Source organism: Gymnodraco acuticeps, unplaced genomic scaffold (assembly GCF_902827175.1).
Source record: "Gymnodraco acuticeps unplaced genomic scaffold, fGymAcu1.1, whole genome shotgun sequence".
NCBI lineage: Eukaryota > Metazoa > Chordata > Actinopteri > Perciformes > Bathydraconidae > Gymnodraco > Gymnodraco acuticeps.
The window spans coordinates 3,097,665-3,112,175 of record NW_022990590.1 but is presented as its reverse complement, the minus strand read 5'-3'; the positions used below and the strand labels follow the sequence as shown (position 1 = coordinate 3,112,175).

Sequence of the window (14,511 nt, the reverse complement as noted above, 5' to 3'; positions counted from 1 at the left end):
AAACTTACCTACCCCACCTTTAAGTAAATGTCAAAACGGTGTCAAAATAAATCATCTTCCTAATTTTCGTAACATCTCACCAGATTTGTTGCATATATTGCCATTCAGATCCTTGGATATAGATATAGCTTGACAGGAAAGGGGGTGTTGCAACATATAGGGTACAGAATGGCACAATTTGTATAAAAAGTCTGTCTGATATCTAGCTTCTAAAATGATTCAATATGCGATGTGTGCAGTGTTAATACCATAGATATTGAGGCACATTTCCATTACTTTATTTTGACCAAAGACGCTTAATCTGATTGAGAATCACAAATACAAAAATACAATTTCCAAATAAATTGCCATTTACTGTTTTGTGGTTTTATTTTTTAACAGAAGTTGAATGAATTAAACATAGACAAACAAGACAGAACAGAAGAACACTTATAAGTTGATTATATCCATGAGAAAAAACCCAGGGTGATGAGGGGCTTGTTTTGATGTAAAGATCTATCTTTTCATCTCCACTGCACTAATAGCACCCTATTACGTGATTGAGAAACACACATATTCCTCAATCCAAAGTATTACATTCCAAGTGGGTGTATAGGGCTTAGATGTAATGTTTTAAAAAGAAAATCTAATCCGCACATTTCATCTCAAGCCAATGTTTCTATGAAATGTTGTTTAAAATGATTAAAGAGAATGTTTTATTTATTGTGGGGAAAAAAACCTAACATACTCTAATATCTATCAGAAGTATTTCCTATCAAACTCCATAGTATTAACAAAAACATCCTTCTCATATTCTTGAATCTCTAGGATATTAATAATCATTCAACCACAGCAATTTCCACACAGGCTGCAAAGGATGCAAATGTAAAAGTGATGTAGTAGTATCAAGACTGCAAAAGGCAAACTGTGAGGATACTATAAGTAATCACATGTCATAAACATAGAATGCAATGTAAATACAACCATGACACCAACAGATTTGTTTAATGCTGTAAATGCTGTGTTCTCATGATTGGGAATGTCACTCACTTACAATCCTATGCAACAAGTCCAACAGATTATTTTCAGAAGTGTGAGCGTTCTGTTGATTTGTCATTGATACAACATGAACAGACCATTTTTTTATTTTTAGCTTGAGTTCACATGGCCTGTCGAATTTTTCCCAGGCTCTTCTCGATGTTGTCGATAACGTCCACGGAAGCTTGTGGGATCCTGGTTCCTGGGCCGAAAATAGCGGATACGCCACTCTGGTACAAGAACTCATAGTCCTGCGTACACACAGGTGGAAAACAGTATATGAACTGCAGTGAATGAAAAAGTCAGCTCTATACAGTATATGTAAAGAACGTGCATATATGTAATTAGGTTGTCAATTAAGCTTCACAGACTCAACTAGACGTATCCTCAAAAGCAAAGGGATGAAATGTGTTTGCAGAGAAATGGGATTGATAGGAACAGGATGACAGGAAATGAGACAGCACTGCATGTAATCAAGGACATCCTCTAGTCTAGAGAAGGAATGATGATCATTACATCAGATTGGATCTTTTTCCAATTGACAGCGGGATGACATCCTTTTACGTGTGTTTTTCATGTCGGAGGCTTTAAGAACTAAGCTTCTCTAGAATAGCTGTCGAGATATTTTCAAGCAGCTTCTAAAAGGCACAGCTGAAGTTCTACAACGTGGTGATTAATGACAAGATTACCAGCTCCCTGTGTGGAATGATGTATTCCAACTAGGGCTGGGCGATTTGGCCTAAAAATAAAATCTCGATTTTTTTCTAACTAATGGACAATTTTCGATTTAAACCTCGATTTGTTTCTGTTTTTTTCTAAACGAACCAGACCAAGGCAAAATTTAAATACATATTTTCTTTATTAACACAATACAAATAAATGAGATTACCAAGTAGTCTAGGCTTATGTGAACAAATCAGTTGTTCAAGAATAAAAAATAAAAATAAAAACAGCACCACGGCACTTGGCTGTCATTAATGTGCAAAGATTATTTTTAAATCAAACTGGAAAAAAAATCTCTTGTAGGCCATCCCTGAAAAAACGTGTAAAATGAAATACAACAAATAATAAATAATGATAATGAAATGAATAATAAAAAAATACCCTCAAACAAAATAACATCCCTTTAACTTTCTAGAAAGTTGTCTACAGGTTTTTCGCGAGGAAGACAAGCCTGTCTACTGCCTCTGGCTTGAGGCATGCTCTTTGGCATGTTACAATGTTACCCCCCGTACTGAAAACCCTTTCCGAAGGGGCACTTGTGGCAGGAATGGAGAGATATTTATTGGCCAGATTACTCAGTCTTGGGAAGTTAGCTTCATGTAGCTTCCACCACTGCAGTGGGTCTGTATCAGGGTCTGTCTCAGACGACAACAAATAGGATGACAGCTCAGCTTCAATTTTTCCTGCTCTGACTGGGAGGTAGACGACACTGTCAGTGTCGTTTGTTTACAGACGTGGGAGACTCCATTTAGTCTCCTTTTAAAGCTTCTCTCCTGGACGCGAGAATAACGAACACAGCATAACAACAGCAGATCGGGCAGAGCTGCAGATCGGGTAGTCACAGGCAATGTGGCCGAGTTTTGTGCGCATTCTGGAAAGTGAGAGAGTAAGCTACTACGGAGTCCCTTAAAGCAAAACAAATCTGCGGAGTCTAGACATTTTTTAAATCGCGATTTTTCGGTACAGCCATTTCACAAAGCGTAGGAAAGTAAAAATGCAAATTAATCGTTAAAACCGAAAAAATCGCCCAGCCCTAATTCCAACATACACCAGCATCTCAACGCCTTTCTCAGGCTCATTAGAAGATATAAAAGAAACCTTGGGTTTAATTATTTATAATCATTTTACAGTTTGGTTATTGAAAATTCCTCACATGTACTGGGAAAGTGTGATGCTTTTACTTACTTTGTTCAAACATCAGGTCTACATTTAAACATCAGCCTGACAAATACAGGCAAAAAATACCTTGCTATCTGTCCCTACACCTGCTTACAGTACACTTTAACACTCAGTTACTATTGCATGAACTACAAATTCAAGCATGCACAAAAGAGTAAAACCTGATTCAAAGGAGAAGGATACTGTCAGAGCGCCAACCTCAGCCAAGGTTGTTTCCATTTGTATGGTATAGATACAGTATTGTTCAGTCTTTGTAGGCATAGGAACCCTAGAACACTTTGGTGCTAAGAGTCCACATCGCAGACAACATTGAAGGCCGTTTCCATTCATCAAATGCTTTCACTTTCCCCAAAGTTTAATGGCTTCTTTTTTGGCCCACGCTACATCCTTAGATCCAGTTTAATAAAAACGTGGGCAGTCATTTTTTACGCAAACCTTCTGAAAAACAGACAAACAAACTGAACCGATAACATAACCTTCTTGGTGAGGGGAATTGAAGAGACAATGAAAACACAGAAGGTAGGTCAATGTCTACCAAGCGCCATGTAACAAGATATCGATTATTATTCCCACCATGATATTTATGATATAATATAATATAACATATGATATAAAAGTCAAAGGTTACCTGTGGTGGGATGACACCTCCACAGATGACCAGGATATCTGGCCTGTTCAGCTTCCGTAGTTCCTTGAGTAGCTCCGGTACCAGGGTCTTGTGTCCTGCTGCCAGCGTGCTGACCCCGACACAGTGCACGTCTGCATCGACCGCCTGCTGAGCGACCTCAAGTGGAGTCTGTTCACCCAAGAGTCAAGCATGGAAAAACAGAGAAAAAACTGGGTGAGTTGCACGAACATAAGACCAAGAAACTTTCAAAAATGTGTGGTGCAATACCAACATCACAAAGTACAACTAAACAATAGACATCTACAAGCTCTATAAATGTTTTTATTTAATCAGATTTGTATCCAATGCTCCATTCATTATTTAACTACTTCATTTGAAAAATAAGTCAAACAACAGTCGACATCAAGGTAATGATGTGAGGTGAAACACAGAAAATGAAGCAACCTGAACAACTTCAGCTCAGGGAGTATTGACTTTTTATTCCGCTTTATGATTTCCATCATCAGAATCTGAGCTCACCAGGGTGAATTTGAAGATAACTCAACAAGTTGTTTGAACCAGTAAATCCTCTTAACAAACAACAAGAAACCGACTGTGTGTCTGTTTACGAATGTGTGTCTATAATTTGAGCAATGCAATTCTGCCCTTCAGCATGTTCCCACCTTCTACTGTATGTGCTTTTCAAAATCAAAGTTACAGGGTTTGGGATCAGCGGCTAACACTATAAAGTGTATGCACCTTATGCCACGTGCCCCTTTTTGTCATCTTTGGTTTTGAACGCAATTGTGCTTTTCAGTCTGGCACAGACAGCGTTATCAACAATGAATGATATGTTCACAGCTTCAATGCTGCCATTGGAACATTCTACAGTACCACATTCCCTGAGCCGACAAAATCAGAATGGCTAGAAATCACATGTGAGAACATTTTACAGTAAGTAACTTTGTAGTGTCTCTTCCAGTAGATGGTTCCACTATGAGGAACTATGGAAGCACGAGGCATATCAGCGCGACGGATGCTCCTTCCTAAAGCAAGATTTATCGTAAGTGTTTTTGTAATAACTGTCACTGCAAAAGGGGAAAAAACCTCAACAGTATTGAAAAGTACATATATTAATCTAGAGACCAAAATCAATCAACCTTTCAGTGTGCAGTTAGATAGCTAGCTTACATCAGTGGTTCTCAAACGTTTTCTGTCAGGCCCCCCCTTTGGAGAAAAAAATAAGTCTGGCCCCCCCAACACAAATAGTCATGCTCAGTGGCGGCGCCAGATATTTATTTTGGGGTGCTGTGGGGTAGCTTGACATTTCATAGAGGGTGCTCAAACATTTAGGGTTTCCCATTAATGTACCGGTCGCTACAGTGGAATTTTCTACTGCAACACTCCCCACGCAAATACACAGTGTGACAGTTACAATGAAGGCTCGAGGCATATAGGTGTAAGCAGGGGTAAAGTGCTATTTTTGTCTGGGGGCAAGCTCCCCTGGGAAGATTTATTTTTAAATATTGAAGTTAAAAGCATCAATCTGGTGCACTTTGAGAGCAAAATGAAGAGATCTATGGATACCTCTCTCAATACCCATATGAAACAGAACTGTTAACAGATTTACTTTTTCTTTATGGATATTTTACAAATCACCCTTTTAAACTTTATTCTTTTTTTACTGTCATATAGTATTTCATACCTGTTTTTCTTTTATTCTCTTATTTTTTTATAACTATAATGATCATATAAACGTGTGCCTCGGAAATAATTGTTTACATTAATGCCTGGTGACCAAAACGTTTGAGACCCACTAAGATAACTTAGACTAAAGTTAACTATCTAAACACTGAGAGAGTCCTTTGGTTCACTGAGTCTCTCAGTCTGACAGGAGAGGACTCTCCTCCACTTTGTTGTTGAAAAAACTCTTTATATCCGTTAGCGTAGCTCGCTAGCACCAGAAGCTAACAACTACGATCTCCGGTACTGATGCGCTCTCTCTCTCGCGCACGCACACAAAATGGCTCCACACACACACACACACACACACACACACACACACACACACACACACACACACACACACACACACACACACACACACACACACACACACACACACACACACACACACACACACACACACACACACACACACACACACACACACACACACACACACACACACACACACACACACACACACACACACACACACACACACACACACCACACACACACACACACACACACACACACACACACACACACACACACACACACACACACACACACACACACACACACACACACACACACACACACACACACACACACACACACACACACACACACACACACACACACACACACACACACACACACACACACACACACACACACACACACACACACACACACACATTATTGAAACACAGAGACCCAGACGTAATAGTACTGTATCATATTATTTTCGAATCAATAATCTTTCAAATTATGATTTAAAAAATAAATAATTTAATAACCAACCCGCAGAGGCATGACAGGGGGGGGGCGCGCCCCCCACTTTGGGAACCACTGGCTTACATGAACAGGCTAGCTAGTTAACACTTGCTAACTAGCTAACGTTAGCCATTGACCTAGCTAGCTTTAGCTATCTGTCGGCAAATGTATGGCTCTTGATCAAAATTATTATTAGTATTTTTATGAAATACTCAATAGTGAAACAGTCTGGACCTGTGTCTACCATTAAGTCACTACAATAACATTTTGTCAACATTTGCTTTTGTGCACTGACCAGCCACTCTCACACACAGCAGCTCCAAAAATTGGTGTTAATTTCCAAATAACTAATCACATAATGGGAATTTTAATTGTTACTTTCTCGTCTAAAAAAAGACGTTGCTCTGAAAGAAAAAATGACACACAATAATTGTTTTGCTCTCAGGTAACACATTAAATTGTTCCGTATGACATAAGATGTGTTGCATGTTTTGGGTGATTTAATGATACTTTAACACGGAGAAAGGACGCAATGAAAAGGCTTTCAGTCTTTTTCTTTCAGTAAATATTTCATTGGTTAAGGGAAAGCACAGGTGCATCTAATTAGATTACCAACGCCATTGTACCATTGTAATGTGCCTGTAAGCTCTGCTGTAAGTGAACATGCACAATAACAGGAACATTACACTGACACACCTGAATGGAATGTAGTGATTAATTAAGGGTTTATGTGCTGCACTTGCGTCTGACACGTTTAAAGCTGTGGTCAAAATAGCAGGTACATCCATCAGTATATAATCACTGCCTACTAAATACATATTTAATTATAATTTTACCAACAGACTACATACTGACATAAACACAAGCAGGATCCTTCACATATCAAAAAACGTTGCAAACAGGCATTATTACCACAAAAATCTACAGTTAGAAGGGAGAGTAAGATTTTTTTTTATACTTAATACTTAAGTGCACCTGGTTTCAATAAAGTCCAATTCAGAGTCCTTTCAGCATCTAAGAGTTTGCCAACTTGTACATTCTTACAGAAAACAGTCTTTCAGTCATATAAGATTGATTGAATATCTTATCACGTAGGCTACAGTCTAGTAGACACCTACTTAATATTACTCGAGTATCTTTAAGAAATGTTCGGTTAACCATCAAAAATCCATCTATAATAATAGGTGTATCTTGATCAAGTCAAGCAGATCTTAAAAATAACTTATAGTTACCCTTTACCTTTTATACTGACTATAAGTTTTACATTTTACAATTACTGCACAAATACAATTTGTTTTTTGGTTTTTTATGTGACCAACTCTTGCTTAAAAGGTAGCTTCTGGGTATAGCAACTGCTTCTGGGAAGATTTTAACTGTGGTGTTGTACTGCAGCAGATGAATAGCTATTGTCTCACACTGACCTGAAACAGTGGTCCGATATCCACATCAAAGCCCAGGTCGGCAAACCCTGTGGCGATGACTTTGGCCCCCCTGTCGTGACCGTCCTGCCCCATTTTGGCTACCAGCAGTCGGGGGTTCCTGCCCTCGTGCTTCTTAAATTCTGCAACTCTGAGATTTGAAGACGAGAGAAATAGGAAAAAAACGCATGTAAGTCAACCAGCCCAGCAATCAGTGAGAGCATAATGAATGTGAAGATACTGATTAGATGCATTTTCTACCTATTGTGTGCCGCAGAGATCTCTTCGTGCGCTCCGTACTCGCTGAGATAAGCACCGCTCACCATCCTGGTACTGGCTTTGTGTTCACCAAACACTTTTTTCATTGCATCAGTTATTTCACCAACCGAACACCTGTAATGAAAAAAGAAGACAGCATCTTTCTCAATGTGTTTTCACTAAATGATGCTCAATAATTCAAGGAGATGCAGTTCAAATGGTTTCAGTTCAGTTCAGTTCAAGATATCTACATAATTTAAACTGAATGCTAATGTCTCTGCTTTTTCATCTCATTGCAGGATGTTTCATTATTATTTATAGAAGAGCCTTCTGCGTCACACAGCATCAAGATTTACACTAGTCTCATTTCCACAATATCAGTGTTGCATTAAGGCTAATAAAAAAGCAATGATCAAGAAGCTTTTGTGTTCTGTATGGCAGCTCTTGAATAAAATAGGAGTGAGTCACTTGTACTCAAAACAAAGTATGATGTATGTTTAATTTAGAGTAAAGGTCAAACGGTATTACAATTGCACAGGATGTTGAAGTGGTTATAGGGAATGTGCCTCATGCTGTGGAAACTCCTCACAGTTTGTGGGTTTTGATCAGCAGGTGGGCTCTTTATTCGTGGAAACAGCTCAACAGTATCAGTGTTGTAGTCAGGTTATCCACGTGTGTGTTTGCCTCACACACAGTTACTTGATTCAAATCAGATTATTAAGTATCCAACTAAACAGAAACATAGTTTTCCTACAATTGCGGTCTTGCCACAGATGAGTTTGACTCTGACATGACTTTCCGCATGACAGCCTCAAGTAAGATGAACATTAAGCAAGACATGTTGCCAGAGGTTGATAAACAAAAAGAGCATTGAAGAAAAAATATGATTATCAAGATGGTTTTTGTTTTACTGCATGGAGCATGCGTGCGTAGGTATCTTCAAAGCGTCAGTCTGAAACAAAGGGGGACTTTCTTTCACTCGGTCAGAGATAATCAGAGAACATCTTTGTGAAGTATTATGCACAATGGAGAAACGATATGCCATGAGTGAACATTAAGGCAACCAATTACATTTGATAGGGAATTATTTATCTGGATCCTGAGTTCTAATTAATTTAGCCTTTCCCTCTCCTCTCACTCCTCCGGTATCTGCTCGACCGATAATACCAGGACAAAGTTGACAGAGAGGCAAAGAGCAGGAGGGACCTCTGGGAGTCCTGAGGTGGATACCTGTCAGATACCAGGGACCGAACTTCTAGTATCTTGTCATAGAATATTGAATATTCTCTTAGGATTACTTAAATAACAAGAAGAAGGCAAGAGGATCTCAGGCTTGGTTGGAGACTGAGCCATTAATGTGTCTAAGCAAGTGTCTTGTCGATACAGTGTGTATGAATATGCTAAGATATATAAAGTATGAAAACGGTAAGCAGTGCAAATATAGTATAACATATATAGATATGAATTTCATGATGATAAACATTGTGGAACAATTATGAAAAATGTTAATGGAGGGGGCGACGTAAAACTGACACAAAACAACAAACTTTTGCCGAGCCAATTGGAGAGTTTCATCACCAGCACGAGGTAAAAACCACCAATGAGCGCTCAGCTCGAGATACTAGCGAGTCGTTTCCCATCAAGCATTTCGCTCCCGCAGCCCGTGGAGAGGAACTGCGCCGCCTCGCCTCGCCTCGCTCTCAAGGCTGCGGGCGTCTTTGTCCCGCGAGATTTCAACGTCTCATGTAGGCGAGCCTCCAGAGCAAGTCGGACAAAATGACTAACCATCATGCAACGCACTAGCAAGACGTTGATCGAAATTGCGCAGGTCTCGCTTGTCTCAAACAAGCCTAGTCTGAAGGAAGAGGCATATTTTTTCCGGTTGTGTACTTTCAAATTCTAGCGAACTCGAGCTGGTTTCTCCATTCTTACCTACACGTTAACTCTTTTTAGGGTGCAGCTATATGTTTTATTTATTTCAAAGTGGGCCCATCTTAATAATATTTGTTTTCCCTTCAAATGTGCAGAGGACTCCCCAAGTGCTGTGTTTAATTTATTTTAAAGTGGGCCTGTGTATTATTTGTAATTCTCCTTATAAGAGTTCTTTGTTTCTTATTAGAGGTTAACAGTTTTATATCATGTAATAAATAGCCTAATAAATGCAAAAAAACGGTAGTTTTTGTCTGATATAAGCATATAACAATAAAAAACTATGAAATATGTTTTGCGGCTCCAGACAAAAAAATGTTTTGGAAAAAGGAGCAAAATGGCTCTTTTGGTCAAAAAGGTTGCAGACCCCTGAGCTAACCAATCAGAGCAGACTGAGCTCTGGTTTCAGACGGAGGGTGAAAAGAGGCAGTATGAGAAAAATAAAAGACCTTTTGAACATTAAAGCATGGAAACATGTCACAGTAGAGACACTAAATATGAATACAAACTTGAAAATGAGCATAATATATCTTCTTTAAGATGCACAGACAAAAAGATGGTCAGTACAGTTAGAGGTTTTAGTGACTGAGGGAGTTCTGACCTGGCTCGTGCTGCCTCCACAGCCAGGCCGAGAAGGTTGCCCTCTCCAGTTCGGGAACACTCCTCAATGGCTGCCAGGCACTTATTTGCCACCTCTGGGTCACGAGTCTCCCTCACCTGCGACAGAGACAGGAGTCATAAACAAGTTATTTTTCTAACAACATTTTTAACACCAATAGAATTCATTATAAATAATATATGAATGTATAAAGGGATACAAAATAATGTGTTTAAGGAATCTTTAGGACTACAAAAATATCACAGTGGTAAAGAAAATGGCTGAGTGGAATGGAATGCAGCCATTATTATTAATCAAAGTTATTATTATCACCGCCAGTATGGTAAGCAACATTTTTTTCCCCAGTGTTTGTATTCCCCTATAGAAAGGCATTCTGACATAACCTTTGGGAATTATTTTCAAGAAGATCTGATTCAAAACTATCATTAAAGATTAGAAGATGGAAATAAGGGAATTAACTAGTCACTATAATAGTACATATAACGGACAGAAAAATAGAAAAATATGGGAAGAGTAATTCTGTTGATTTCCCTAACTAAGAATTCCACACAGAGTTCCTCAACTGCATTTGTTGAGACCTCTATTCATTATTTCTCAATTGTAAATATTAATTCAAGTAGAGTATAGAAAATGATGGTTCATTTATCTTCCTGTCATTAACGATTTTAAATGTAATTCATTGTTCTCTAGCATATACTTCATGCGGTTTGGTAAATTGATGATATTAGAATATGAGGATATTTGATAAAGCATTAAAAATAATAGTAAAATGTCAAACTTCACAATTAACGCACATTAATTTAACCATCACTAGATAAACATCTCTAGATTTTTTGAAAAAAATGGATAATATACTGTGCTGACAGATTATGGTACATATAATGTGGATCACAATATCAATATGAGGATCATTTAAAGATAATAAACAGTAATTCAACTTTAACTTGTAAGAACTCTACTTCTTATGCATGTTACTCCCTTCACTATTTTCTGTGTCTTTACTATCAACAATGTAACAAACCAAAACAAACAAACCACACAAATAATGGATGATTTGTATGTTTACTATAGAGCAGGGCATCGCAACACATCACTTCTACTTGGTGAGTCAGCCGTACCAATGTTTTCCTATCTTTGCATGCAAATGTATTTGTGGTGGCAATACCTTAGGATGCAATAACATCAGTGTTTTTCAATAGATGAATTTATCTTTTTCATTGTCAAAGGATCACTGACCTTTTTTAGTTTGTCAATCTGTTTGTGGCGCACAGCAGTGTTGTCTATAGCCAGCACCTCCACGGTTTCCTCTTTCGCCAGCCGGTACTTGTTAACCCCAACAATAATCTCTGATCCTGAAGGACAACAGGGGGGGGGGGGAGAACATGTATCAGTGGGTCCAATTACAATGCAAAGTCTCTTTCAAGGTGTTTTCCAAAAAGCTGAACACAACAGATAACAGAAAGCTGAAACATATTCAAAAACAGAATCAACATTATCTCTTTTCCTTTAACAATGAAACTTCCTTTTTGTATTGTTACATAATGAAACTCTATGGAACGTATCCTATCAGTAGAGCTGCAATGATAAGTCGATTAAACGATTTGTTTATCGACAAAAAACAAACGGGTAACTATTTTTATTATCAATTAATCAATAACGTTTTTTATGCAAAAATAGCAGATAATGCAGTTTTAAGTAGGGCGGAAACATTCAAAAATAATATCTAATTGAATTGATTTAGACCAATATCTCAATTGCAGTGTGATTCATGACATTAGATTGAATGTCATTTTGGCATTATTATTTAAAATGTTATAAAATAAAAATATTTAAATGATTATGGTGTCCTTTTTTTTGCAAGGATTCGTGCCAAAGTAAGATCTTTTCTTGAGTTTGTGGCCAGGAAATCTTTGCAGCCCCACAATTCTTCATTTCAGAATAGTATTCATATATTTTGCCAATAACATTTTGCGTCTCTTGCCATCTTGATATTGCAATTTCGATAACATTTCTAATAATAGTTTAGTCCTAGTTTTTAGCCTCCCAATACAGATATATCTTGACTGTTCTTTTTCATAATATATTAAACAGATTATCTTTTGGTTTGGACAGGGCAGGCCCTCGGCATAGGCAGTATAGGTGAATGCTAAGGGCGCATCAACCCATAGGGGGCGCCGAAAATTGGGGAGAAAAAAAAAGAAGTTAGAAATTTAAAAAACTTTTTTTTTTTATTTCATAACACAATTTCCCGATTTTGGATCAACAAAGTACATCTTATTATCTTATACTAACAGAACTACGCCTATATTGCATACAGCGCCCATAAACTATAGAACACCCCCCCCCCCCCCCAAAATCAAGTTGAACTGCCCCAGCCCCAGTAAAAACCAGAGGTTTATGTGAAATTGTTCTTTTTATGAAATAATGGTTTTAGTGTGCAATTATAAGTTTTAATTTTGTATTTGTGTTAATTTAAAATAAATCAAACTCCCAAAAAACGTACACAGCTTCTGTGTGCTTTTATTAACATTGGAATTTACTGTGTAAGCGGCCGCGGGGGGAGAGCTTTAGAGAGCTCTCTCCTGAAAGACTGAGCGGCTCTGATAACCTCAGCTCAGTGAGGTAAAGGCACACCTTTATATGATCATTATAGTTATAAAAAAATAAGAGAATAGGTGAAAAACAGGTATAAAATACTATATGACAGTACAAAAAAGTTGTTATTACAAGAATACAGTTTGAAAGGGGAGTGATTCTTAAAGAAAGAAAATCTTCTTACAGTTCTGTTTCATATGGGTGTTGAGAGATGTATCCATAGATTTCCTAATGTTGCTCTCAAAGTGCACCAGATTGATGCTTTTAACTTCAATATTAATAAAAAAAGTCTTCCCGGGGTTGCATGCCCCCGGACCCCCGTGAGGTCCCCACCCCCACTTAAATCATGTTCAAATGGATAGGAAACTAAATACAGTTGCACACATCTTGTGTCCATATCTTCCTGTTTTGGTGGTCATGCCACAACCGTGCACGCGTGAGTCATAGTAAGTGTAAGTGTCTGCATTTGGGCAGCAAATTGGTCAGGGCCGGCCCTGGGTTTGGATTTACAAAACACATTTAAAGGTCCCATGACATGGCCATTTCTACTGATCATAATTCCATTGTTGAGGTCTACTAGAATAGATTTCCATTTTTCAATGTTCCACAATCACATTGGTTTCTCATACAGCATCTCTGTATAGTATGTGTATTCACTCTCTGTCCTAAACGGCTTGTTGGAGCTCCTGCCCCCCCCCTCCCTATAAGCCCACTGTGCTCTGATTGGTCAGCTCGCCCACTCTGTTCTGACCACCGTTACAGCGGAACATCAGTGATTAGGTGTTACAATTGCGTTAGCAACCAGGAAATGACACCAGTAATGACAAACGGATGAGAATGCTGCGTGGGGTCTGGGTGCCGTGTTGGCGGGACGTTACGGGGCTCGCTGCTCCGCCCTTTGAGGCTCGAGGAGCAGACAGTGTGAGCTGGATTACTGGTGTAGTTTCCTGGTTGCTGCGTGGGGTCTACGAGACAGCGAGACACTGCGGAACTCAGCCTGAGCACACACACACACACTCACAGACAGGCTGGCCGTGTGTGTGTGCGGAGCTGCAGCTGAGAAAAGATAAGGCTGAGTGTGTGTGTGCCGGCGAAGCTCCACGGAGTACCGCGGCTGAGAAAAGATAAGGCTGAGTGAGTGTCTGTGTGTGATAAAAATCTCCAACGAGGCGTTCTGGGGCAGCATAGACTGGTCTTTTCTGTGTTAGTTTTACTCGCAACAGGGTGTACTTTGAGGATTTGTGACTTTGCAGACCGTTTACATGCATAAAAGCTACATAACACACAAAGGGACGGGTACTAACCGGAAAAGCTTGTCATGGGACCTTTAAAGACACAACCTTGAAATTGGGGGAAATCGGATGGACATTTTTCACCATATTCAGACCATTTTTAGACCAAAAGAATAAAGTTGTGCAGGGGCAACAGTGGGGATAACTAGATGTTAAACTAACAGTCATAATATTCTTCTTGGCCACATTAAAATGTAGATATTTCAGGGCTATCTTATTGCTCATCTTGAAATAGTGTTAAAAATCAAATACACAGAATTCAGGAGGACGCTCACAAATCTCTATATTCTCCAAACTGTTTAAAATCTCTCAATTTGACTTATTCAAAAATATTAGAGAGCCTCACATGGTCGATCAGGATTCAATGCC

General features: G+C 38.7%; 1 protein-coding gene across 2 annotated transcripts in view; it reads right to left on the bottom strand.

The window, feature by feature from the left end:
* Positions 1 to 261: 261 nt before the first annotated feature.
* The window catches only part of mut (methylmalonyl CoA mutase), a 28,092-nt gene continuing 13,842 nt past the window's right edge, over positions 262 to 14,511 (bottom strand). Inside the window, exons 7-12 of one of the 2 annotated variants that reach the window (XM_034228715.1) lie at positions 11,492 to 11,607; positions 10,238 to 10,353; positions 7,711 to 7,842; positions 7,453 to 7,600; positions 3,548 to 3,715; positions 262 to 1,268 (exon numbers count right to left, since the gene is read on the bottom strand). In XM_034228715.1, coding sequence (XP_034084606.1) covers positions 1,140 to 1,268; positions 3,548 to 3,715; positions 7,453 to 7,600; positions 7,711 to 7,842; positions 10,238 to 10,353; positions 11,492 to 11,607 — 809 coding nt within the window. In that variant the 3' untranslated portion in view covers positions 262 to 1,139. The remainder of the gene's footprint in view (positions 1,269 to 3,547; positions 3,716 to 7,452; positions 7,601 to 7,710; positions 7,843 to 10,237; positions 10,354 to 11,491; positions 11,608 to 14,511) is intronic. The other variant, XM_034228716.1, reaches the window with a different exon arrangement.